Source organism: Podarcis erhardii, assembly GCF_964252035.2.
Source record: "Podarcis erhardii genome assembly, chromosome: 6".
In the NCBI taxonomy this organism is placed as follows: Eukaryota; Metazoa; Chordata; class Lepidosauria; order Squamata; family Lacertidae; genus Podarcis; species Podarcis erhardii.
The window spans coordinates 62,465,252-62,490,592 of NC_138510.1; the positions used below are offsets into that span (position 1 = coordinate 62,465,252).

Here is a 25,341-nt window from a genome sequence, read left to right on the forward strand (position 1 = left end):
GTTCCAAGGAGCATCTAGTCCAACCCCGTGCAATGCAGGAATCTCAACTAGATCAGACCTGATGGATGATACATGATCAGTCATGCTACTTGTGCAAGGTAGTACACTTAAAAGTTATTTGGGCAGTGGAGTTCATCTATTCATGTCACATGGATCATTACATATTAATCTAGATTAAGGAGAACCAGCTCCACCTCCTGGGAATGAGGAAGCCTCATTAATTAAACAACTATGTGGTAGCCTAAACAACTGCAATCCCATTAGTAGGCCTGTTGGTCCAAATTGCCCCAAAAGACTCATAAATCAGATGACTAATATTTCGGGCTTGGAGAATAGCCACTGTATTGCGATGCTCAAGGTTCTTTTTTGACCTATGCCTTATGTTAATAATCTCTGATAAACAGCCACCCTTGTCTCCGTTACTTAAATTTTGAAGTTTATCTGTCATTGCATGCTGAAGTTTTGCCTAAATAGTCACACAGTACTTTTAAAAGGATCAGTAAAGTTACTCCATTGCGCTACTTTGTATTTCTTAAAAATTACTTAAAACAGTTTAAACAAAACACGATTATAGCAGTCCTCCAGCAATACGTAAGTGGTATTCTTCAAATTGCTGAAGGGAAGGGAAATGCCTTTAATTTTTTGTTCTATATTTTTTATTCAAAATACAACATTACGCAAAAAAGCAGAGGTGGATTTAAGCAAGTGTGACTGGTCCAGCAACACAGGGCACAGTGTCCTGTGTGTGTCACATTCTACAATAATGTAGAATGGAAGGCGGGGTGGGGGATAATTTTTTGTGTTGCACAGGCCGCCGCTGAAATTTGAGACCTCAAGTTCCACCACTGAAAAAAGCCTTGTATGGATGAGTGATCACTTCTTATTTTGCTTTTTTCCAGATCAATATTACTTATAAAAAATAACAGTAATTATTGCAATAACTTTAAAAAGGAACTGTGCTTTTCTCTCGAATACTGCAACTTGAAAATATTTCATACACTTAGTTATGGTAACATACCAATGCTTTAAAGACTTTAGAAGAATTTGGCAAGCTGTCGGGGTTCAAATTAAATAAGAAAAAAACAAAAATCATAGTGAAGAATTTGGATGAAGATGTAAAGGATCAGCTGGAACAATTGACTGGTATTAAGGTAGTGAAAAAAGTTAAATACCTGGGAATATGGATATCCCCAAAGAACATAAATTTATTAGAAGATAATTATACCAGGGTCTGGAAAGAAATTAAAAGAGACCTAGATACTTGGAATAGGTTAAAGCTATCATGGACAGGAAGGATGGCCGCGATTAAGATGAGTATTCTACCAAAACTACTGTTTCTATTCCAGAACATTCCCATAATCAGAGGAACATCATGTTTTAAGAACTGGCAGAAAGTTCTGGCGAAATTCATATGGCAGGGGAAAAGGGCCAGAATTAAGTTTAAACACCTGACGGACGCGAGAGAGAGAGGGGGGGCTTTGCAGTCCCAGATTTAAGGCTTTATTACGATGCTGCCTGCCTCTGCTGGATAAAGGACTGGGCCACTTTAAAAAACCCAGATTTACTGGATCTTGAAGGCTTTGATGCCAGGTTTGGCTGGCATGCCTACTTATGGCAGGACAAAGGAAAAGCCCATAAAAGCTTCTCCAATCATATTATCAGAGGCTCACTACTTGAAGTATGGAATAGGAACAAAAAAGTGATTGAAAGTAGGACGCCCTGGTGGCTCTCTCCAATTGATATTATAACATTAAAAAAAACAAATCAAGAAGGGGAAAGATGGACATATGAAGATCTTTTAGTTAAATCGGAGGGAGACTGGAAGATTAGACCGTATGAAGAGCTGAAGGAAAAGTTAAATGGCTGGTTACAATACCATCAGATTTATGCGCTGTGGCTCGAGCATAGAAAAACAGGGATGAGTGAAAAAAAGTCAAAATATCAGGTAGAAATTTTGGAATGTAACACCAAACTCCTCTCTAAAATGTACAAGCAACTGTTGGCCTGGGAAACTAAGGACGAAGAAGTCAAGGGGGTCATGGTTAAATGGGCCAGAGATTTGGGACATGATTTGGAACAGGAGAAGTGGCAGAAATTATGGAAGAGGGGTATGAAGTTTACGGCATGTGCTACCCTCCGAGAAAATTTAGAAAAAATGATGTATCGTTGGTACATCACCCCGGCAAGACTGGGGAAGATGTACAAAACCGGAGGCGGCGCTTGCTGGAGATGTAAAAATAAGGTGGGAAGTTTCTTTCACATGTGGTGGACCTGTGAGGTGGTGAAGAGATTCTGGGACCAAATTTATGATGAATTAAAGAAAATATTAAAGTACAACTTTCTTAAAATACCAGAGGCGTTCCTCTTAGGAATGGTAGGAGAAGAGATTAAAAGAGAGGATGAAACTTTTTTTCAGTACGCCACGGCGGCGGCCAGGATTCTTTTGGCACAAAACTGGAAAACGCCTAATACCCCCACAATTAAAGAATGGCAGATGAAATTGTTTAATTATATAGAGTTAGCGAGATTGACACAAAGAATTAGACATCAAAATAATAGTAAATTAAAAAATGATTGGAGTAAATTTTTAGGTTATATTGAAGTTATTTTTGGAATTACTAAAGTCACAGTGGATGGAATTTAATACCTGCAATGTTTAGATAACAGTAATGGTTTTATAACCGGCGAGAAAGTTATAAGAGTTTTTAACCCAAACCGGGTTGGATGGAAGTCATTGTGTTGGTAACTTTTATCTTTTTGTGTTGTAATTCCTGTTTTTCATTTTTTGTTTATTATTTTTTGCTTGTTTTTTTTTATGTGTGTCCTGTTGTTGGTTTTTGTCTTTTTTATGCTTGTTTTTTCTTTTTTTCTATGTATGGTGTATTATGTAAAAACTTAATAAACAGATTTATTTTAAAAAAAAAAATAGTTATGGTAACATACCCATTTTAAATGTACTTGAAAATAAGGAAAAGTGGTCTTAAGCACAGTGACATTTCAAGCAGAATCCTGCGACCTGGTGATCTCCAGATATTGTTGGGCTACATCTCCCATCAACCCTCACCATTGGCAATGGAAATTGTAGTCCAAACATCTAGAACACCATGTTGGGAAAGCCTGCTTCTATGGATACATGTAAGCTGTTCCTGAATAGCAAAAGCATCCTCTACACGTTCCTGTCGATGGAAATATAAACAGTACTTGTTGCCTCTGTGTTAACACTTGTTAACTTTGTTTTTAACAGGTTAGTTGTGCATTATCCTTCTTCCTGTTCTCATTCCAAGTGCATGAAAAATCTATTCTTCTAGTTTCAATGTAAGTTGTATTTTCTGCTTTAAAAATATAATGCATCATTATCTGTTGAAATGGGAAGTCAATAAACAACACATCTGATGAAGTGGATCATGGGATCTGATCTAGAATAGGGCTCCAGCACGGGTAAATCTTGAATGTGCAGAAGCGCAAGAGAATTGGTTCAACCAAATAACATCATTCCCTTTGCCCAGGATGCATGAAAGGGTATTTAGTATACCTGGCCAAAGGAGGTGCCTTCTATGTCTTATTTTTGAAAAGCTAAATGTTTTAGAATGCATTGTTGTCTTCCATCCTCTTTTATTTTTAAAGTGTGGGGAGGTGGAAAAGGTGACAGCTTTAAAACTGATCTACATGCTTCAGAGATGGCTTTTGCCAAGGTCACAAGATGCTGAACATGAAGTCACATGCTCAGCAGGAACCATAGAGCCACGTTCCTATATCACAGTAATGTCAAATCTGATATTTTGGGATCTACTTGGGACCGAAGAGCAGTTTTTGCATCTGTAGGTCTGTTTGCCCAGAATGTTAAACCATGGTGTAGTGCTACATGCTTCAGCTGAAATGAATCGGAGGAAGACTCAGGCTTGCATGCTACTCCTTTCCTCCTGCAGAGCTGGAAGGATGTTTCTAGTATTTACTTTCCAGCTTCTTTGGAAATTGTCTCGTTTTATCCAGACCGGCAAACTGTAGTTAAACCAGCCAGCTTCAGAAACCATGATTTTAAAGCTGGCTTGTTTTGAAACTGAAATGTTATCAGTATGTCTTTCATTATCTTCATTATCAAGCCCTTCAGTTAACTACTTTCAGATACAGTGGTACCTTGGTTTGCATACTTCTTGGTTTGCATATATTTTGGATTACAAACACTTCAAAGCCGGAAGTGCGTGTCCTGGTTTGCAACTTTTTTTTGGATTACAACCCATTTTGGGGGGGATTACAAACTTTTTTTTTTTTTTGAGGCCCCATTGGCGAAAGCGCCCCTTGGGTTACAACCTGTTTTGGTTTACAAATGGACCTCCGGAACAGATTATGGTTGTAAACCAAGGTACCACTGTATTTGCTTGCATGGGTCTGTCAGAATTGCTCTTATTGACAAGGAAAGGGATATGGCTGAATGATGGAACACGTCTGCACACAGTATGTCCCTGGTTCAATTCCTGGTCTCTCCAGTTAGAGCTGGAAAAGGTTCCTGCCAGAAACGCTGGAGCCCGTCAGCATTGACATTACTAAGCAAGATGCGCCTCATGGTCTGACTTGGTATAAGGCAGCTTCCTGTGTTAAAAATGAGTCAAGTAGTAGCAAAGAGTGGGACTTGCAATAGAATGTTGACTTGTGGGGTGACAGTATTGAATATTCCAGCTATCCAAGCTTTCTTCCATTTTCTAGGTTCACTATATTTTGCTTTGGTTCCTTTGCCAATGCCTCATCCCCTGACATCCCACATTCAGTAGCTACTGTGCATACTCAGCTCTCCCCTTACTAAATATTGCTAATACCTTTATCTTGGTTTCTCAGTGGCCTTGTTTGGGTTACAGTTCTGGTGGCACTTACTTTCTGTTGCTATATATACATGATTGTAAGAATAGTAAGTGGTGTTAACACTTCACCTACCCCCATAAGGAAGGTGCATAAACAATCTCCATGTGCAATTTATTTTACTCTGTTGCCCTAATAGGCTGCTTGGCCATTATTGTTATGTATTGTGTATTAATGTGGTTGTGGTCTGTATTCTAAATAAATGCCCCTTACTGTTGTTTTGCGTCACTTTTGTTAAAATAAAAAAAATAATGTATGATGCAGCAGCTCCGCTATCAACTAATTGAAATGTTACCTTGACAATGTTTATGTAGGTTTTATTTGCTTTTCCCCATAGACCCGTCTGCTTAGTTATACATGAAATTCCTTTTATGTCTACATGGTTTCTACTTGTTTCAACCTTCAGGTGAGTTTGAATATTAGTATTTCTAAATAATTCTAACTTGAGTTTCTTGAGGTCTCCCCACCCCCTTACATATTGTTGGGCAAATAACCATGATAGGGCATGAACTAACTTGTCTCTTTCTCCACAGCATGCTCCCCCTTCTCCTGAAGGATGGCCTGCTCCTGCCATATATTGTGACAACACTGGCCTTTCTCACAGTGTGTGCAACTTCTTTCTCAATATTTGAAAATACTTCTGAAGACGATATGCAGCTAAAGCTTTCCCCCACTTCCATTAGACGATCCATGCCATGGTTCAGAACATTCGCAAAGGTTATTAGGAGTTCAGTAAGTAACTCTTACAAAAACCTTGTCTTTTGTGCACTGATTTGTCTAAGGGGTAGAGATGCTTTCCTTTTGTTTATGTGTTTTAAACATAAGCTACTGTATAGCTGCCAAGGTCCCCAGTCACACCACTGCCATGATTCCCACCGTGTGCAGATGCTGCTGGTGAAGAAAATTGCTGGAACATTTTAAGCAGTTACCTGGGGCAGCATCTGACACTTTTAGTGTGGCATGAAGAAGCTGCAGCATGCCTTGGATTGCACTTAAAAACAACAACCCTGCGGTTTGGCTATTATGTTCAAACCAACCAACTGTGGTTAACGTTGAAACAAGCATCAAGAAAAGAGAAGAGGGAAGGATGTGAATAGGAAGTTTGATCCAGCTCATTTGGGCTTGTTCACCTCACACTAAACTATGGTTAGGTTCAGCATCCTAATATGGACGACATGACCATGTTTGCATCAACCCTGGCAATTGGTACATAAGATGTCATGTTAGAGACACATTGTATTTTCTGAAATATCTTCCATAAGGATGATGAAAACAGAGCACCTAAGCAATGAAACGACTTATTGGACATTGTAAATCAGTGATAACCAGTGTACCTTTTCTCTCTCCTTTCAGTTCCTTGTCTCAATAACTCTGATGGGCATCCTGACTTTAATGAGTGCTACATTGGATCCTCCACAAAGGCTACCAGATTTATTTCCTCTAGCTGTCTCTGCTGTATCCTGCTTGCACTTTCTATTCTTCTTGCTATATTTTAATGTCATTGCAATATGGGAATCAAGAGATAGCCGAAATCAGAAAAAAACCAATTAGGTCAAAGTGCCAACCCACAAAACTAATGACTAAAGCGAGGGGAAACCTTTTAATATTTTCATAGAACTATGTCTTAAATCATATGTAATGTGAGGTATAAATTGCTTTCTTATTTTATGTATTTGCTGGGGAAAGCCACACAAAAATGTTTACATGTCAATTTGTGCTGTTTCAGGAATGTGAATAGCCATTATTAAGAGAGGTTTGAAATGGACTCTTTGTCCTCTGTATGCAATAAAAGGGAAACATCATACTTGATTATTTGTTGAAGATGGAAAGCTACTGGTACCTTGAAAACAATTAAGTAATATTTTGGCCACCTTTACTGGCTTATTTTGAATAAAAATTCCAAATTAATTTAATAGTATGAGTTTCAGTTTAATGCACTTCAAATGAAATGTGTTGGGGATGCAGAACCATATTTTATGGCGTATCTTGTCTGTTGCTACTAAATGCTGTCTCTTCTAGCCTATTTGATTACATACATTAAGCTGCCTTGTACAATATTTCACTATTCTCTATGATATGCTTAAAATCATCAAGGCCACCGAACTAATATTCATGACTCAGTGTCATGGTTCATGCTTCCATGACAGTCTTATTTCAGTATTAACCTTTATACTAGCTAAAAGTCCATAACAAGAGTTCCAAGGCGCTGTTGTGGCCAACATTATTTTTAATGTACATCAACATGCAAACCTCCCAGCAATATGCAAATTTTATAACCAAAATAGCATTTTTAGTCTATATGGATTCTAATTCTATAATTCTAATGCAGCAGATCTCTAAGAACTCAAATTGTGTGAAGTCCTTTTTCTGTAGCACTCTCTTGTAATAGTCTTGATATTTAATAGCCTGCAATTCAAATATTGTTGGGTTTTTAAAAATGAAGTTATTGCACAAATTCAAATCCATTTGGAATTCTTTGGTGCTTGATGGTTGTTTCCATGCCATCTGCCTGCACTGACAAAAGTATACATGGCGTATAAAGAATTAGACCAATTTCTAGCAGCCACTTATGAAGACTTGACATTTCTGCTGTATTTGACACATATTTATCATGGACATGAACAATTAGTTCTTTGTTCCTAGCCAAAGTCTTACATTCAATACACATTGACTTTGAGTATTCATTTTAAATACAAAATTCAACTAGCCTCTGATTTAATTTGATTTGTTGCCATATTTTAGCACCTTATTCAACAAGACACTATACACTTGTCATCACATGCTTCTATTGCATGTCAGCTCCACCCAAATTTATTCCTTTCTGCTGTTCTGAAAACATGTACAGCAATAAGACAAAGCCCTCAAAATGGGATAAAGTGGTACTACATATTTCTGATACAGATTTTCAGTTTGAAAGTACATGGTTTGGTTTGCTGCCATACAAAATGCAACATAATCTGAATGTAGCTCTTTACAAAGCTCAAGCTGCCTAGTATCTTGTGCCAGGAAGCCAAAATTCTGCATGCACAGTTACAATCTATTATGCAAACAAATGCTAATGATGTCCTTCCCCTTTATTTTTCTAATGGCCCTGCTATGCTCTATGAAAATGAACAGAAGCTGAGAGCATAGGTTCAATCATGGGGACTTGAAATTAAAACATTGTGCTGGAATGTGAAGATTATTAAAAGTAAAGTTGCCACAGAGCAGTAATACATAATTTATTGTATTAAAGGGAATGATATCTCACACCAATGAAACTTGTATTTTTCCTACACCAAGTGAGCCTTCTAAGTCTCAAGTATACAAACCTGTATACACTTTCAAACTGTATCCTTTAAAGTTTTGTATATCAATCCGTCAAAGGTCCAGTGTGCTGAAAGTAACTGCATGCATAAAATGTTTGTTTAGTTCCTGTCAGTCTATATCAAGCACTCCAGGTTCCCAATATTGGATCAAAGATTATACCAAACAGATGGTTGGCTCTGTCAGGCTGGATGGTGCAATTGCCTCTCTTTTGGGTGTGCCCCAAATCCAGCCAAACTTCCTTCACTGTTGACCATCTGTTGGATGGCTTGTTGCTCAGATATGTGTGCAAAGAAACCCACTGGTGTGTGCAATTTCCCCTGGAGTGGAGGCCCAGCGTTCCTATGCAATTTGGATATATTTATTGTGAACTGAAGAGGATAGCATGTGCTGAATGTGCAGCCTAGTCACACATAGCAATGAAAGTTAAATCCTAAGCAGGGAGTTGGATTCAGAGATGCCTTGCACCAGCAGGAACTGGTGTGTCGGGATAGTTGGCAGAACCTCCCCACTTCATCGCAACAGTTCCCATGCTATCCTCTAGGATTCTCAGGGCTATGTAAGGGGAATTGCTGGGTGATGTTTCATGGACCAGGTAGGAAATCTCAATTTTCCAAACTGTTGTCTGGTTCCAACCCAATGTTTTATTGAATGATGACATTAACAATAGTCTGTTTCTACCCCATTCTTAAAGCTATTAGTGTGGTGGTAGAGCTGATCCCCCCCCCAATCTGGCAACCAATGTACTCCTTTGGTTTCAGATAATACATGAGTCTAAAAAACCCAGGACACAATTTTTATGGCCCTGATACTGATTTACCAGAAGTAATGCATGTAACATTAACTCTGCATGTGTATACTCAGTTCTGACCAAACTAAGCCTCCTAGCCTCCACATATGAAAGGGCTATCTTATCTATGGATCACTTCCACATTTCCCTTATTAAATACTACCAAGCTTAACTTTACTCCTTTCTCATAGCAGTTATTCCTCCCAAGAGGCATAGGTACCGCAACCACTGGAGAGCCAATTCAAAGTATGGAGCAACGTGGGCCTAGTGCCAGCCTCACCTCCCTCGGGTCTAGAGCCGCAGATGGGAAAAAGCGGGCATATTCAGTCTCTAGAGTGCTATCAGAGTGCTATCAGCAACTGAACTGCTCCAAAATGAGGATTGTGTGGGTTTTCATTTACTTCATTAATTTGTTAAAAAGGTAAAGTAAAGGACCCCTGACAGTTAAGTCCAGTCGTGAACGACTCTGGTGCGGTGTTCATCTCGCTTTACTGGCCGAGGGAGCTGACATTTGCCCGCAGACAGTTTTTCCGGGTCATGTGGCCAGCATGACTAAGCAGCTTCTGGCGAAAACAGAGCAGCGCACGAAAACGCCGTTTACCTTCCCGCCGGAGCGGTACCTATTTATCTACTTGCACTTTGACGTGCTTTCGAACTGCTAGGTTGGCAGGAGCAGGGACTGAGCAACGGGAGCTCACCCTGTCACGGGGATTCGAACCACCGACCTTCTGACTGGCAAGCCCTAGGCTCAGTGGTTTAGACCACAGCACTACCCGCATCCCAAATACAGTTTGGTAAAATATTTCTAAGATGTTTAAGCACTGCAAAAATCACTCAGGGAAGGAGAGTGTGAAACAGTCGCTCTTGCTGACAGAGCACTGATCTCACATTTCCATTAGCCATTTCTTCTGCTTGTAGTCATCAGAAGCCCGGAGCAAGTATTCCCCAGCATAGAAAAACATTAGTTTTATGTGTATCTCTTTTCTTTGTCCTTCAGATGGCCTTCAAGGGTGATAAAGTGCGAGTTATCTGATCTACCTTATGTAGAACTAGGAAATGGTTCTTAACAGACCCAGCTGTTTCTGAAAAGAGAAAAAGCTTAGTACAAGTGGCTGAGAAGCAGTACTTTAATAGCCTTAGGCTGCAATTCTGAAGAAGCCTACAAGGGAGCAAGTCCCAAGGAAATCAGTAAAACTTACTTGTAAGTAAACATGCTTGATGCAGAGTTATGATGCCGCAAACAAATGAAGAGGCAGCAATGATGTTGCCCCAATAAAGTCCCTCAAACTGTGTAAGTGAAACTGACTAGCAATTGCATCTTGAGAAGAAAAAGTCCCTCAACCTTTTCCTACTTAAAAGCATATGCATATATTTGAAGTAACTAGCACTGATAGCAGTGAAATACCTTGAACTGAAACCTGTACTCTACACTGAAATGTCTAAGCAAATCACTTTTTAAAAACAATTTGTCAACACCAAATTATCCTTCAAAAGTTTTATTCTATAAAAAGAACTGTGACCCAATTATAGTTGACAACTTCAGTTTTGAAATTGGTACATGGCGAACAACTTATTACCGTCTGCTTGGTTGCAAAAAGCTGCTTGCAGGGGCAGAAGGCACTTACATTCCACACTGGGAGCAAGGGCTCCACAATTTCTACCTGTTTGTCTCCCACCCCTTCTGCAGCTCCCAAACCTGTTGTATAGAGCCTTCTAACTTTTGGGGGATCAGAAGGGGACCCAGTGCAAAGCAAGAAGGAAAACCTCCCTATGTAGTGTCTTCAAACCATCATAAAGGGTATATATACAGAAGAGATGAGCGAGCACATTCTTAAGGCTCCACTCTTTGCTTACACTCAAAATGGTGAAGCTGGCATTTCAGTGTCAGTCATCTGAGAAGGTACATGCCTCAGCTTCACCACCACCTAAATTTCCATTAAAAATAATCTTTATGTTAAAAAGTTATTAAAGATGTACTTGGCCCTCTAAACATTCCAGCATAGTTACCATTTATTTTGACTGAAACGTGTTATCATTTGTGGATCTCAGTACATGCTAGGATAGGTTTTACTGATTCCTGTCCCTGCAGGTACTATTGCAAAGAAACATTAATCTCTATGGTGTTGCTTTTTAATGATTTTGCAGCATAAATTCAGGCACCACAAAGCAGAAGAACATACTGATAGCTTTGCTAGCAGTGCAAAACTAAAGTTATGTGGTGCTTTTGTAAACCAAAGTAACTAAAAAGGCATTGCAAATGTTGCATGTGAGGCACATAAGGTTTTGCTAGCAAAACGATGGTAGCGAGCCAAAGATAGATGGAAAATTGCTTCCTTTTGGGTGTGCTGATAAGTTGCATAAACAATGCCCCGCATGTTGGCAAGCAGTCTTCATTGTTTGTGGTCAAACTGGCACTCCTTCAGAGAAAGCATGGAGCATATCATTACTGTGAAATTTACAGTTTGTTTGAAGGCCTGGGAAATAGTGTCCATCCTTAAGCACAGCTCTTCTTCCCAAAACATGAGGGGAAAGCTCACAGAGGCATTTTACCAAGGTGGGGCAAGCATAGGGGCCTGGTGCAGAAATTCAGCTTGTGCCATTACCCATTTGCATAAAAGAGCTATGGAGAAGTGTATTATTTACATTGAGATTATCTGGTTGTGCAGATTGTAAAGTTTAAATTAGACGCAAGAAACTGTATCTAGATGTGCACCTGCCTAGTGCACTGAGCAATCCTTAGCTGGTATTTGCTGGGGAGATAGATTTACAGGCGTTTCTTTTCAACCTTTTAAGTAGGATCAGGCAGTTGTAGAATCTTGCAGCCAAGCAGAATATATTCTTCAGATATGGCCTGTGTAGGTTAAAAAATGATTAAAATAAATGACAATTTTGGCACTCATGTTGCCCTTTGAACACACTATTTGTGGTTTAGCTCTAGCTTTCCTGTGTATATACAGAACACCTAGAAAACAAAATACCCCACTTCCTTGAAAGCATCCTGGTATTATTTTAGTTCACAATTTAACATGGGGCAACTTCATGTGTCAGCTTAATATTTCAAGGTACATATTTAATGAAAAACCCCAAATACATTGATTCTGGTTGCTATTACCAAGAGCGAGTTTAGAAAGCTTCAACCTACAAAGGATTTGTTTCCTGAAAGGAGGGATATAAAGGATTAGAATAAAGAAGTATAAACTTAGAGATATTACATAGCATCCTTGGGTTTGAATATGTTCTCTGTTTTGTGACTACCTTTCAGCAAACTCCTGTTTCTTTCATAGCTGCTCTGGAATAACGGGAGGTGATTTTTCTAATTAAGAGACATGCAAGAGCTTTGCCTTTTGTGTAACTGGCAGTTCATCAACTCATTATGCCAGCTGTGTTGGCTACAATTTTGGCTTCCATCGACCAAGTCTTAAGACTTCAGCTTGCTTTCCTGGCATGAGCATCCTACAAAGTGGTGTCCATTAGCAAGCATCGAAAGGAGATTGTGCATGCCCTCAATGTGCATGTAGCACCTCAGGAGGCGGGTGGGGAGGGGAAATGCTACACATAAGCACAAGTTACTTTTAGATGCTTGTGACAGATGCTAGAGAGTCTATTGCTGTGCTCGCTATGTTTGGAGTCTCCTTGGTGCATTTTATGCCATGGAAACAGGCAAGAAACCGTATTATTTAATGCACTGCTTTTCACATTCTTGCCGCCTGCCATAGCGCCAACGTTTCCCTTGGAGGAGCATGGCTGCTACTGCAAACCTGCACGGTCACCTAAGCAGTGTTGCAGGAGTGGCAACTCCTGGATCTTTCTGCAAGTCACCTCCATTCACCTGGAGGTACATGTCATAGGTCCAATCAGAGGGATGTGATTCTAAACTGATAGATCTTTCAACAGCTGGGTTCTTCTGCTCGCTGTATCTTGCAGAAAGACACTCTACTCTCTCAAGGCTCACTGTACTTTTGAAATTATGAACCAAGAAGACTGGTGGGTGTAGGAGATGGCTTTGGAGAGAGGACTCTAGATCAGGGCTTCCAGAACTTGGGTCTCCAGCTGTTTTTTGACTAAAATTCCCATTATCCCTGACCACTGGTCCTGCTAGCTAGGGATGATGGGAGTTGTAGTCAAAAAACAGCTGGAGACCCAAGTTGATATAAATGGTTAGTTGGCCAAGGTTAGCAGCAGTTTAGGAAATGAGGGTTAGAACTTAGAGAAGGTGGGAAACAGGAATAAGGGGGTAGAGGAGAAGGCCAGAAAGAGGAATCTGAGTGGGAGAAAGCTGGAAGGGCAACAAAAGAGCTGCCTGTTTGGCAAGAGGTGAGGATTCATATTCTGATTTCAAAAGAACAGCCACATCTTTGTCTATAGGCAAAATTGCCATCCTATCATGATAGCATGAAACAATTGATTAAAATAATTGAGCAATCATTAATTAAAATGCCATTTGGTAAAAGATATCCTGCAATCAACTTCTTTTTTTTTAAAGGGAGTTCTGTAACAGCACAATTCATTGCACGCATATTCAGAAGTAAGCCTCACTAACTTCAGTGGAGTTTATTTCCATCTTCTAGATTATTTGAGGCATGATGGTGTCTTTTGTACTGTGGCAAGAACAAAGCAGCCATGTCTGTTCCCTCAGCAAAAAAATTGTGGTGCTTTGCAGCAATAAAAATAGCAGCATCTGTAGTATACCATACAGCTAAGTATTTACTGTCCAATACCAGAATTTGCTGCAGTACTGCCAATATAGCAGTTGATGCTCAGAACCCAAGTCCCTTTTTTGCACTGTGTGTGTATAACAATGCAAACAGCACCCGGAATGCACAAGGGATGGCTTATGTTTGCTATACTGAGATTGGGTCACCTGAGATTGAGCAGGAGTCCTTATTTTATCACTGACTGACATTAAGAACTGCTAACAATTCTTTTTTCAAAACTTCTCATTCAGCTAATAATATAATGAAGGTGTTTGGAAGAGATGGCATCCTATCAGACACAACACTGGCCATGTGGAATGGGTGAAGGACCAGGTACTAGCTACAAAAAACAAATTTAAATGCAGCTAATGTAGATCTTAACACATGTGTGCAAAACTGGAGATTTTATAAAAAGTGACAATCTGTAGGAGTCTGTAAACTCAGAAACAAGAGCCATACATTTTGATGGGCTTGTCATTTCCTTGACAAACATTTTCTAGCTTTGATTAGGGTTCTTGGCTGACATATTGGACAGGCTCAATGAACTTAATGTTTGCCTGCAAGGCAAGACCTGGAATATCTTCATTATGTTTCAGAAAGGATGGCATTCTTCTAAAAATTATGCTATGGAATAGCTCTGTGCAGCAAGATAATTTAATTTTGTTTGTCTGGGGACTTGTGTCCTAACCACACATTCCTTGCCTACTTTAAGTCGAGGAACAGGATCTTGCTGCCCCACACAACCCATCCTCTGGGCCACATGTTGCATACAATGCTGGAATGAAAAGGTCTACAGGAGGAAAGTTCAGTATATGCAGACCCAGCTGATGCAATAGTTTTTCCTGCTGAAATAGTTGGGGAAAGAGTAGATCACACAAATCAGACCTACTCAATTTAAATGGTGCATTAAACACCATTTTGTCACATGCAGCTTATGAATGTGGGGTGGCCCTTGGAGGAGGGCGTGGTGTTGATGTCCCACTGCACATAACTGCATGTTTTAAGATGAGCTGGGCTTTGGAAATGCCAGTACTCGAAAGTGAGAAACTTGTCTCATCTCGTGATTCAGCACACATATTCCTGGAGAAAAATGGCAATTAAAACAACATGATTTTAGTAGAGCTTCAGAGTAAATTTTGCCTTTGTGCAAGGGAACCTCGTCCAAGTTGGAAGTCATCCTATTTTGAGCAATTGTAAAATTACATCTCATGAGCTCTCAAGTAAACTAGAATTTCCTGAGCTAGCAAGAAACAAAAATGGTTCAAATACTTGCTAAGTTTGCTTTGATGTCGTGCCAAAAGTAGAACGCATTTCATGTGGTATCATCCCAGCAAATATTTCTTTGGATGAATGAAAACACAAACAAAAAACTGTTTTGGAAAACATTCTGACATATAAACTTACACATGTGTGCTAAGTAATGCCTTTTGAAAGACATTATGTCTGAACTAGCCCAGCATATTGATTAATACACATTTTGGGAATTAAAGAATCATCAGTTTGTAGAGAAAATATTAATAATTAACTCTCAGAGTCATTTACATTCAAATTAAGTGAACACCAGTGAAAATAGTTCCACCCCCCATTAATCAAGGGGTGCTAGAAATTAAGTCCCACAAATCTACCATTCCTCAAAAAGCTTCCAATAAACACATATATTTTAACTGTACTTTCAATTACAGACTTCAATCCTGTCTCTTAAACATGAAGATCTGCTCACCTCAGTTGATGAGGGACTTAAGGTACTCAAAGCTGTTGGCAGGTTGGAGATGGTCTGTAAAACAAAGAACATTTTTTCCACATAACAAGAAAACCAATACAATTATATATTGCAGTTTATAATTACAGTATAGAAAATGAAAAATCTAACATAGTCACTGGACACAATCTAACATGTAGTTGGGCCCACTGTTTTCATTGGGATGCATTCATCTTGTGGAACACAAATTGCTTTTAAACACAAGTTAATACAAATGTTGAAGATTCTATTTTAACAATAGGGACAAAAACAGAGGCTTACCCAAGAGGTTTCAGTGGGTTGTTAGAACTTCAAGCTCTTAGGATTTGGCAAGTTAAAAACTGAGGTAAGAAAGAACTCCAAGCCAACACATTCTTGTGCTGACCATCAGGAAGCTACTTTTGTCAGGCATGTTGCTAGGTCAGCCTTACCCCAACGTGGTGCTCAACAGATGTTCTGGACGACAACCCCTATAATCCCCAGCTAGTACAGGCCACAATCGGAGATCATGAGAGCTTACAAGGTCCAAGGCATTTGAAGGACATAAGATTGGGGGGACTTGATGCTTGCTACTTTAACGGCCCTGTGGCTGAGGCCCATGACACAAGCTAATTTATATGTATAGGTATCCCTGGAGATTGCTTCTTGGGAGAAAAGCAATGACAAACCTAGACAGCATCTTAAAAAGCAGAGACATCACCTTGCCAACAAAGGCCCGTATAGTTAAAGCTAGTAGTGATATATGGAAGTGAGAGCTGGACCATAAAGAAGGCTGAAGAATTGATGCTTTTGAATTATGGTACTGGAGGAGACTCTTGAGAGTCCCATGGACTGCAAGAAGATCAAACCTATCCACTCTTAAGGAAATCAGCCCTGAGTGCTCACTGGAAGGACAGATCGTGAAGCTGAGGCTCCAATACTTTGGCCACCTCATGAGAAGAGAGGAGTCCCTGGAAAAGACCCTGATGTTGGGAAAGATTGAGGGCACAAGGAGAAGGGGACAACAGAGGATGAGATAGTTTGACTGTGTTCTCGAAGCTACTAACATGAGTTTGACCAAACTGCGGGAGGCAGTGGAAGACAGGAGTGCCTGGCATGCTCCGGTCCATGGGGTCACGAAGACACAACTAAGCAACAACATCCCTGGAGAATGAAGATGGTAGTACTGGGGAACACTACTTTGCTTATGGGATGTGCCCACTGCAAAGTCAGTGATATTTTATATATATATATATATAGTGTGTGTGTGTGTGTGTGTGTGTGTGTGTAGGAACAAGCAGGAGATCTGAGACTCACCACCAAAGGTCCAGTCTTGTCTATGTCTTGTCCTGTGTTTATTGTAACAATATCAGGCCCCACAGTGGGCTGCTTACCATTCCATTTTGCCCTTTCTCCAACAATGCAACAAGTTAGTCAAGATACTGGCTTTCCCAGGGTCTTACAGAGTGTTCAATGGTCAGTGGGGATTTGGGGTTACATAGGAAGCTCCTTATACCAAGTTAGACCGTTGGTCCATCTAAGTAAGTGTTGTAAATACTGTCCAGCAGCCAGGACTCTTTCCCAGCTCCAGCTGCAGATGCCAGGGATTCAGCCTGGGACCCTGGCCATGCTATGGATGCCCTCTTACCACTGAGCTACAGCGCTTCTTACAGATTCTGGTCACTGCACCACAGGGGCTTTGAGCTGAATCAGAATCAACTGTGACGCTGTGTAGAGACCTTAATCAACTTTGCCATTCAACTTCAAGAGACCTGCCCAGGTCAAGGGGGCGTTACACAAGTCTTTCTAGAGAACCACCCTAATCTGCTTGTGCAAAGTGGGGGAGAATCTTCTGTTCCTCTACCCATCCACCAGCACAGTGAAAGGTCATGATCTAGTTGAAAGTTTACTCTCTTTTATGCATGTGTGTGCAAGTTTAAATGCTTTAAACCACGAACAGCTCTAAAGTGGAGAGGGAGAGAGGAAAAAATGGCCACCTGTCTGGTGATATAAAACCAATCTTCTCTCAAATGTGCCAGAATAATTTTTCTCCACCTCAACTACAGTTAAAACCTTCAGTCTATTCATTACTGTCCTTTTATAGTATTTTTATTTAATAAAACCTATTAAGACTACCATACAAATCTCTTTACTTATGCTTTTATCTTTTAACTGATCAATTTTTATATTGCTGACATCCCCTCTTCACCATTTGCTCATTTAAAAATTCATAGTACATGAGCTATGTCTCTGGAGAAAATGTCTATAAAATTTGTTACAGCTGGCAAATGTGTATGAGTCAGTGATAGCACATGACTAAATGCTTCACAGAAAATAAAACTTGTTTCTGTAGTAAGCAGAACTGTTTAAATGTTATTTATTTTTATGTTTCAAAGAAAATATATTGTGAAGTGCTGCATTGATTTAATACGCAACAGTGTCTGTGTACACGCTGTATAAGGAAAATTTATGAAACCTTTGCACAACTCCTTTAATTGAATTTTCCAAATCTCTCACCACACACAAATAATCAATATCTTCTGCAGAGAAAACCAGTCAGAATTATTGCAGTCTTTCTTTTCAATTTTGTTGTCATCAGCACATACAGAGCACCTGGATATTTGTAATGTCTGGATAGCAAGTTATTTACACCTCTTAAACTGTAATTGCTATTAAGTGACTCCAAACCAATGCACCTTTCCTTTTTTATTATTTAAAATAACTATTGTACGTCTCAAAGAAGACATATTTAGGAGTATTTATAGTAATGTACGAACTACTATACATAACACTTATATAATTAATAGTTTTCATTTCACCTGATATCTAATGTCAGGGTTTGGTTTTTTTTGTAAAAAGCATTGTAGGAAGAGATCTGCAAGAAAAACACGTTGTAAAAGTAATGCATCAAAGTTCATGTACAATGGCTGAATGGTAGACCTTCATATAAGGAATGCAGTTTGACAGGTCAGTGAATGTTTGTGCACATCTGTATGGTTGGTTGTGTATATATATCTGAAACTTTATAGTCATATGTCTCATATGCATTTCTATGTCTGCCACCAAAGTTAATAGCTTAATATTTCATCTACATAGCATAGGATAGTAAATAATTGGAGAAGTTTGTAGTTTGCCTCCCAAGTATCTGTCACACTTGTAGCTCCGGCCTGTGATGCTAAACATGCCAAAAGCTGTATTTTAAAATTCACACCCTAATTACAGCCACATATTAACATAAGTGTCTTTGGGGAAACAAAGCATTTTTTTGTTGAGATGAGAAAAAGATCTAATCGTGAAGTATTTGTAGGTCAAATGAATAACTGAGTTCTGACCATTTTTCTTCACAATAAGTAGTATCTCTCTACTAGACAGATTAAAGTCTCACCTGAAGCAAAAACACCCCACAAAAATCAATACAGCCAAAACTTTGTCTCTTACAAAATAATCTCAAGAGTGGCACAGCCTTCGAGGCAACCAAGGCTGCAATCTTACACACACTTGTCTGCGAGTAAGTCCAGGGTGCCAGCAGTATAATGGGTCCAATGCACTCTATGTGGATTAGGCCTTATGCCCCCTCTTGCAAAAGAGGACACAAATTGGTTTAAGCTTTGTATCCTATTTTGCAGTTTGGTTGGACAACCCCAAAACAAATTAGGGTCACACAAGTAATAAAATGTTTGACAGACTGAATGTGAACAGGTAGAGCTTTTTTCCATACCAGAAAAGGCTTCACCTGTTGAATTTTGACCTGCCACACAGCTGTTAAAGACAGCTCTCTGGAAGAGGAGTGGACACAAAGCCTGAGGCTTGCTCAAGGTCATCCCCATCACAACAAACCATAGTTTATCATGTCATCATAACACAGCCAGTATAAGGCAGATCCTTCTGTTCTTCACAAAAGAGCACCTAAAAAGTGCAAGGGATGAGGTAGTAACTAACAGGACTAGAACACTTATTAGCTCTGTTCACCGTTTTAAATGTCAGGCAATATCTTCCCAATTCATCCCACAATTTTTTTCCGTTGAAAATCTTTTGTTCCTTTTTTAATCTTCTGGGACAACTGGACCGGAACCAAGTCACTACATGGTTGCAGCAGCCTGGACACCCCCCCCCCCCAAACTGTAGACTCAGATACAGTCCGCTAGCCTTCATTTGCCTACCTCTGATCTACACTGGGTGATGATGGGAAACTGGACAAGCTGGACCAAATCAGGTTGGAAGCAGTACATCAAAGCTGTGTAACAGAGAACAGCACTTTTTAAAGCCTGCAGAACTTTGGTGCTTTGTCTTGCATTGAACAAAAACATTTGTAAACAAATCTTTCAATCCTGGTTGATTAGGGAAGAGTTGAGTAAAAAGTCTCTTTTAGATCTAGCATTTACTGAAACCCTGCCTAAGAACCAGCAGGATAAAGGTTCGTTTTGTTTGTATTCACTCCCACAAAATGCTAAAACTGTTAAAAAGTTCCCCTTTGAAATATGCAGAGTGCAACCTACACACACATAAAGCATGCTTTGGACAGCAGCAACATGACTAGATTTCATCTCCTGGCAGCTGCTCTCAAGTTTGCTTACATTCTCTTCAAAAAACATTTTGTTTACTGTAAATGCTAGTCATGGGCAAACAATGGGGCCATTTTTTATGTTGCTAATGCAGAATGATATACTAAGATCTACATAATGCTGCCCATTGACAAAGGAATGTTCTGAATTAAGTTGTTTTAAGTAGAGGCTGTTTATGTAAAGTAAATAAATTTCATGCCTTACCATGTGATGATAATGTGACATTCCATCTGTATCAAGCCAAAGAATAGTCATAGGTTTCATGTCCTGAGCGTAACTAATTAAAAATAATTATGGAAAACCACATCCAAAAGTAAAAAAGCTAAATAAAGAAGACAGTCTTTCTCCAGCCTTTATTTTCATTAGGACAGCAGAAGGGATCAAAGTTCCCATTCAAGAAGTATTTATTATATTGTTAACATGCTAAAAGTGCGTCATTTTGACCCATATGATTTCAGAGTCATACAAAATTTTCACTGCTTGGGTCATTAGTGTTACAAATGGAAGAAACATTATGATGCAGCATGTTTCACTGTTGTTCTTGAGCACAAATAAGGCTATATGGTTGCTTTACTTAGAAAGCAACTAAAGAGATGTTTAGTATACTATGGCACTGGTTTCTGTGGGCTTCATTAGGCTAAGAAGAGAGTGGGAGAATTTGTAAGCGAAACCAACTTCAGAACGAGTAAGAATTCCACCAAATGAAAATTCCTTAAGCTAACTCGCTCTTCTGTCCTGGTTTTCTGCAGCCCAACTTGACCGATTTTCTAAACTTGCAGCTGTAAGGATTCTTGTATGTGACCAAGATTAGATTTCCCAGCTTAAAATTGGTCACGGATATTCTAGCGATTGGTTTCCAGACAGTAGCTTGGATCCAGACTTTGCTCCCATCAGCAAGCTCATCCCCTGCATGGAGTTCTCCTTGGGGACACTTGGGGAAAGTGGGAGAGAGGCAGGGCTGGCCCACCCATACAGCAAGGTGAGGTGACTGCCTCAAGTGGCAAGATCCACAGGGGCAAGATCCACAGGGGTAGACCCGGCCTCCAAGGAATGCATTGCCCACTGCTGTGGCTGCAGCAACAACACATAGAGGATACTCCTTGGACGCTGGATCTGACACCTCCTCAGCAGCCCCACCCCCACCCCAATGCCTTCTCTACAGTGGCCTCTTGGCGAATAGGAGGTGCTGCTGGTCTCCTCCCACCCTCGTTCCTTGTTCCCATGCACTTCACTCATCTCTTCTTCCTTGGCAGGGGAGAAGCACCATTTTGTGCTTCGTCTCAGGGGCCAAAATGTCCAGGGCCGGCCCTGGAGAGGGGACTGTAGTTGATTATTCTTTCTGCTTGCACCCTCTGATAGTTAGGGGATCCTCCAAAAAGAGTAGGGGCTGCAGGGCAAATCAGCAAAATGGTCTTCCCCTCTCTTTCACTGGATCAACTCATCTAAAAAGATTTGAATTTAACCCGTATATGTTTATTCTGACTTACCCCTCGTATTACAAAGACATGGAGATGGGAAAGTCCTGCTTCTCTGTGCTATCATTTACATACCTCGATCCATATGTGCAATTGTTACCTTGGATTTTAAAAGCAATAATCTCATAGCTCTGGTTTATATACACAGGCACCATTCCAACAGATATTAAGTAGGCCTGGTATGTGGCCCAATGCAATTTTGTTCCCCTAACCAGTTGTAGTCTTGCATAAACTCAACTCTGTTCCACTCAGAGGCAGTAACTGCCACTGTGATGTTCTAAACTTCAAAGTTAAAAAAAAGAAGACGATAACTAAGGTCTATATATTACATTAAAGAGAGAAACAGCTCTTTTCAACGATCCTATGAACTGATACAAGGCAATTTTTAAAAGTACGTAATAAGGAGGTGGGTAGAAACCAAGGAAAGAAAGTCATTTGTTTACTCCATGTTAAAGATAAAGAATGAGAAAACACCACTCAACACAACTGACACTTGGCAAGCTAAGTCTTCATCGTTAAAATGTCCTTTATTCTGCTTCTTTTAAAAACTAAATCATAAACCACGAGGGAAAATTAATCTACTTGATCAAGATGTGTGGCTGCCTGTCTGGCATCAAGAACACACTGCTGAGCTACAGAGATTTCACTTCATATCGATATAAATGCTAAATGACTTCAAGCTTAGGAGGAAGTATTGCCTTGAGTTTAAGGCACAGGACCAGGAGTCAGCTGTCGTCTCATTTCATACTTTACCTGGGAGGGCAGACAAGCCACTCATCTTTTCAGCATTTAACCACAACTTTGTAGTAAAAGACACACAGGCACCTTCTCTGTACCAGCTGGTGGACTGGTCTATATTCATACCCCAAATGTGCTTACCTAGCTGGCACAGTGCCAAAGCTCTCATTTTACTACAGAGCTTTGTTACTACATTTCTGAACATTTTGGGGAAAGGCTACAATGGGACAGCGTTACCCACTCGCACAGAGGAAAGAACAATTCCTCCTGGGAGAGCCACTGACTTACATGGCAGAACAGTAAAATGGCATGGATGTTGTAAACTCATCTGCAAGGCTGGTGCGTTGCATGATAACACAATGCGCATTTAGAAAAGTGTTTTTGGAAACTCAGTCAAGTTTAATTAAAAAAAAAAAAAATCTGCCAAAGGGGTGGGTGTTCCACAGGATTTCATGGAAGTAGCTGGTATATTTAATCTGCTCGAAAGCTCATTCTAAGCCACTCATTCGCAGAATACCAAAACTATAATGTGCCTGTTCTCCAAGAGATGCCTATGCCCCATATCAGACAAGCTGTGATGTCAATGATGCGCTTCCTCTGTTTAATGCAAGGCATGTTCTTAAGCACCTCGCCAAAATGGGACTTTGTAAAATAGAGATCATATGTCTCTGGGATGTGGCAAGGCTGTATTCATAAATGTTTGCAAAGTACGCTCAGGTCCTCCGGTAATAGACACTAGAGAAATATTATTATCATTATTAAAGCCTTGAGATACATCAAGGCTTTATAGTTCACACAAAAGCCTACACCTAAGACAAGGGGATGTGGATAAGGAAGAAAATGTAAAAAAATAAAAAATAAAATAAACATGGAGGCAGTTCATATCCAGATAGTTAAATAAAGGTTCTTCTCAAACCGGTAGGGTGCTCATATGCCAATACCAAGAACAGTTCTGACTACCATCCTGTGCCCAGTAACTCAGATTGACAAGTTAAAGATATATTACTGGGCAAAAAACTGCAGCCTTAATTTTTTTAATGGGGCTGACTAGTAAATGGGGCTCAACCTTTCCCGAAAGCCAGAGCTGAGGCCAAACCATGTGGGGGGAAAGGAGAGAACAGAGTATCTGCAGAGTGCATTCTCCTAACCACTGCATGGATAACTCTGTCCAACATGCATGCATAGCTCTGCCTCCCAGGAGCTGAGTGCAACACCCACACAGACCAAGGGGGAGCGAGGAGTTGACATAACCCACAAGAGTTCCATCATTCTCACCACAAGGCCAGTATGCTCTGGATCTGGATTTGAGTATTTGTTCTTGGTTCTGGGCCAGAAAGACAGAATAGGTATGTTGCTGGTGAACTGCCCACAAAGCTGCTTCATTGAGCTAATGGTGAAGGCGAATTAATAAATACCCCTTAGGGACACTGTATGAACACCTTAACATAAGATAAATGCTGGTGTCCATTTCACCTTGTGTGCAGGCAAGCAAATCACTTAGCAATTGTGGCTTCCTATCTTTTGCAAACACTTCAAAATAGAGAGGTATGTATCTGTCACCCGTTATGGCAGACGGCTGGTTCTCCTCCACTGCAGCTCCTTCTGGTGTCACAGCCAACAGAAGTGCAACTGATGTCCCCCCTTGGAGCCATGCCTTTTCTGCAATTGTACCCTTTATATGGAATCATTTTCCTCCTGAACGTAGGCAGGCAGGCACCATCTTTTATTCTTTTTCGGCATCTCTTTAAACCACACTTATTTAACCAGGACTCTGAAGATGTGCAATTCCACTTTTTGTTCTTACTCCCCCCCCCCCCGCCTACTGCAGCTGAATTTTGGCCTGTATACTGTTGTGCTTTTTAATAGTTTATCATTTTTATCTTGCTTATTTTTAATATGAACACCACCGGGAGACTTCAGTAAAAAGGTGGTATATAAAAACATATCAAATAAATGCATTTTTAAAATGCATAGTTTGTTCAGTTAGGCACTTTTGTAATCTGAAAGTGGCGGGTGGGGGGGAAGTCTTTATCTTGCCAACAGCTTAAATGTCATACAACCAAAGAGAGGGCAAGAGACCTAATTTTGCTGAAAAGAACACAAAGCTGATACGGTCTCTTGCAAAAGGCCTTTTCAAGTCTTTCAGAAGAAATTTGCTAAATGGACCCCTTTGACAACTCTTTGCCATCAAAACAAATAATATGGGGGAGTTACCTTGGGCAGGCTGTCTTGCATTGGTTCGTCTTAGCAGCTTTCCTGCTTGCTTTACTGAGGAACAAAATATATTTAGATATTGTGAGAACTCTACTCATGTGATGCTAATATAGAAAAATGGTACAAATGTGTTTTTTCTCTAACGTTCCAGGAAATTTTTCAATTAAAGAAAATACTGGATTGAATTCATAGTTCCTCAAGCAGAGTTCTACTCCCAGAATAGGGCACTCCCAGATCTCTGCTCTCCCCTTCCCCTGAAAACCTTTGTACATCAGAAAAAAACAGAAGAAAACAATCACCTCCCTTTTTCTCACACACACTTCTGTAGACAAAAGTTCTGCTAAATCTTTTTGGACATGGCTAGCAGCAGAGTGCAATCCTAAACACACTTACTAGGGAGCAAGTCCCATTGAATACAGTTTCTTCTGAGTAAGACACACTAGATTGTTAGGCCAAAAGTAAAACTAATGATATCCCTCAATACCTTCATTGAACAACAGGCTCAGGACACAACACTGTAGCACCTAACTTCTCACCCAAGTTGATGAGGAACCATTAGTGCAAAGTCTTTTGGTTTAGTCAGTCAACCAGCTACAAATCCACCTAACACTTACCTCGTCCAGCCCACATTTTAGCAGCTTCTCTGCAATGTTATTATGCAGGACTTTGTCAAAAGCCTTATTGAAATCAAGATACGCTACGTCCACAGCATTCCCCTGATCCACCAAGCTTGTAATGCCATCAAAAAAAAATGAAATGGGTCCAGCATGACTTGTTTTTGAGAAGCCCACGCTGGGTCTTAGTAATCATAGCATCCTTTTCTAAGTGTTCACAGACTGATCACTTAATTATCAGTTCCAGGCCAAGCAAAACACTCAAAGAGGATGTGAAACAGGCTGAAGGGCAAGGGCATGATTTTGGGAGAGTCATGAGGGCCAGACAGAGGCTTGGAGGGCCACATTTGGCACTTAGGCCTCAGGCTCCCTACTCCTGC

General features: G+C 40.1%; 2 protein-coding genes across 2 annotated transcripts in view; one reads left to right on the plus strand and one right to left on the minus strand.

Moving 5' to 3' along the window:
• Positions 1–6,764, plus strand: part of ALG6 (ALG6 alpha-1,3-glucosyltransferase) — a 35,704-nt gene extending 28,940 nt beyond the window's left edge. Inside the window, exons 11-14 of the mRNA XM_081867288.1 lie at positions 3,245–3,315; positions 5,189–5,257; positions 5,385–5,583; positions 6,205–6,764. Of these exons, the coding sequence (XP_081723414.1) occupies positions 3,245–3,315; positions 5,189–5,257; positions 5,385–5,583; positions 6,205–6,402 (537 nt within the window). The 3' untranslated portion in view covers positions 6,403–6,764. The remainder of the gene's footprint in view (positions 1–3,244; positions 3,316–5,188; positions 5,258–5,384; positions 5,584–6,204) is intronic.
• Positions 6,765–8,042: 1,278 nt separating this feature from the next.
• Positions 8,043–25,341, minus strand: part of ITGB3BP (integrin subunit beta 3 binding protein) — a gene marked incomplete at its 5' end in the record, with an annotated part of 40,206 nt that continues 22,907 nt past the window's right edge. The window contains 4 exon segments of the mRNA XM_081867272.1: positions 8,043–11,798; positions 15,362–15,415; positions 20,125–20,150; positions 24,348–24,401. Of these exon segments, the coding sequence (XP_081723398.1) occupies positions 11,736–11,798; positions 15,362–15,415; positions 20,125–20,150; positions 24,348–24,401 (197 nt within the window). The 3' untranslated portion in view covers positions 8,043–11,735.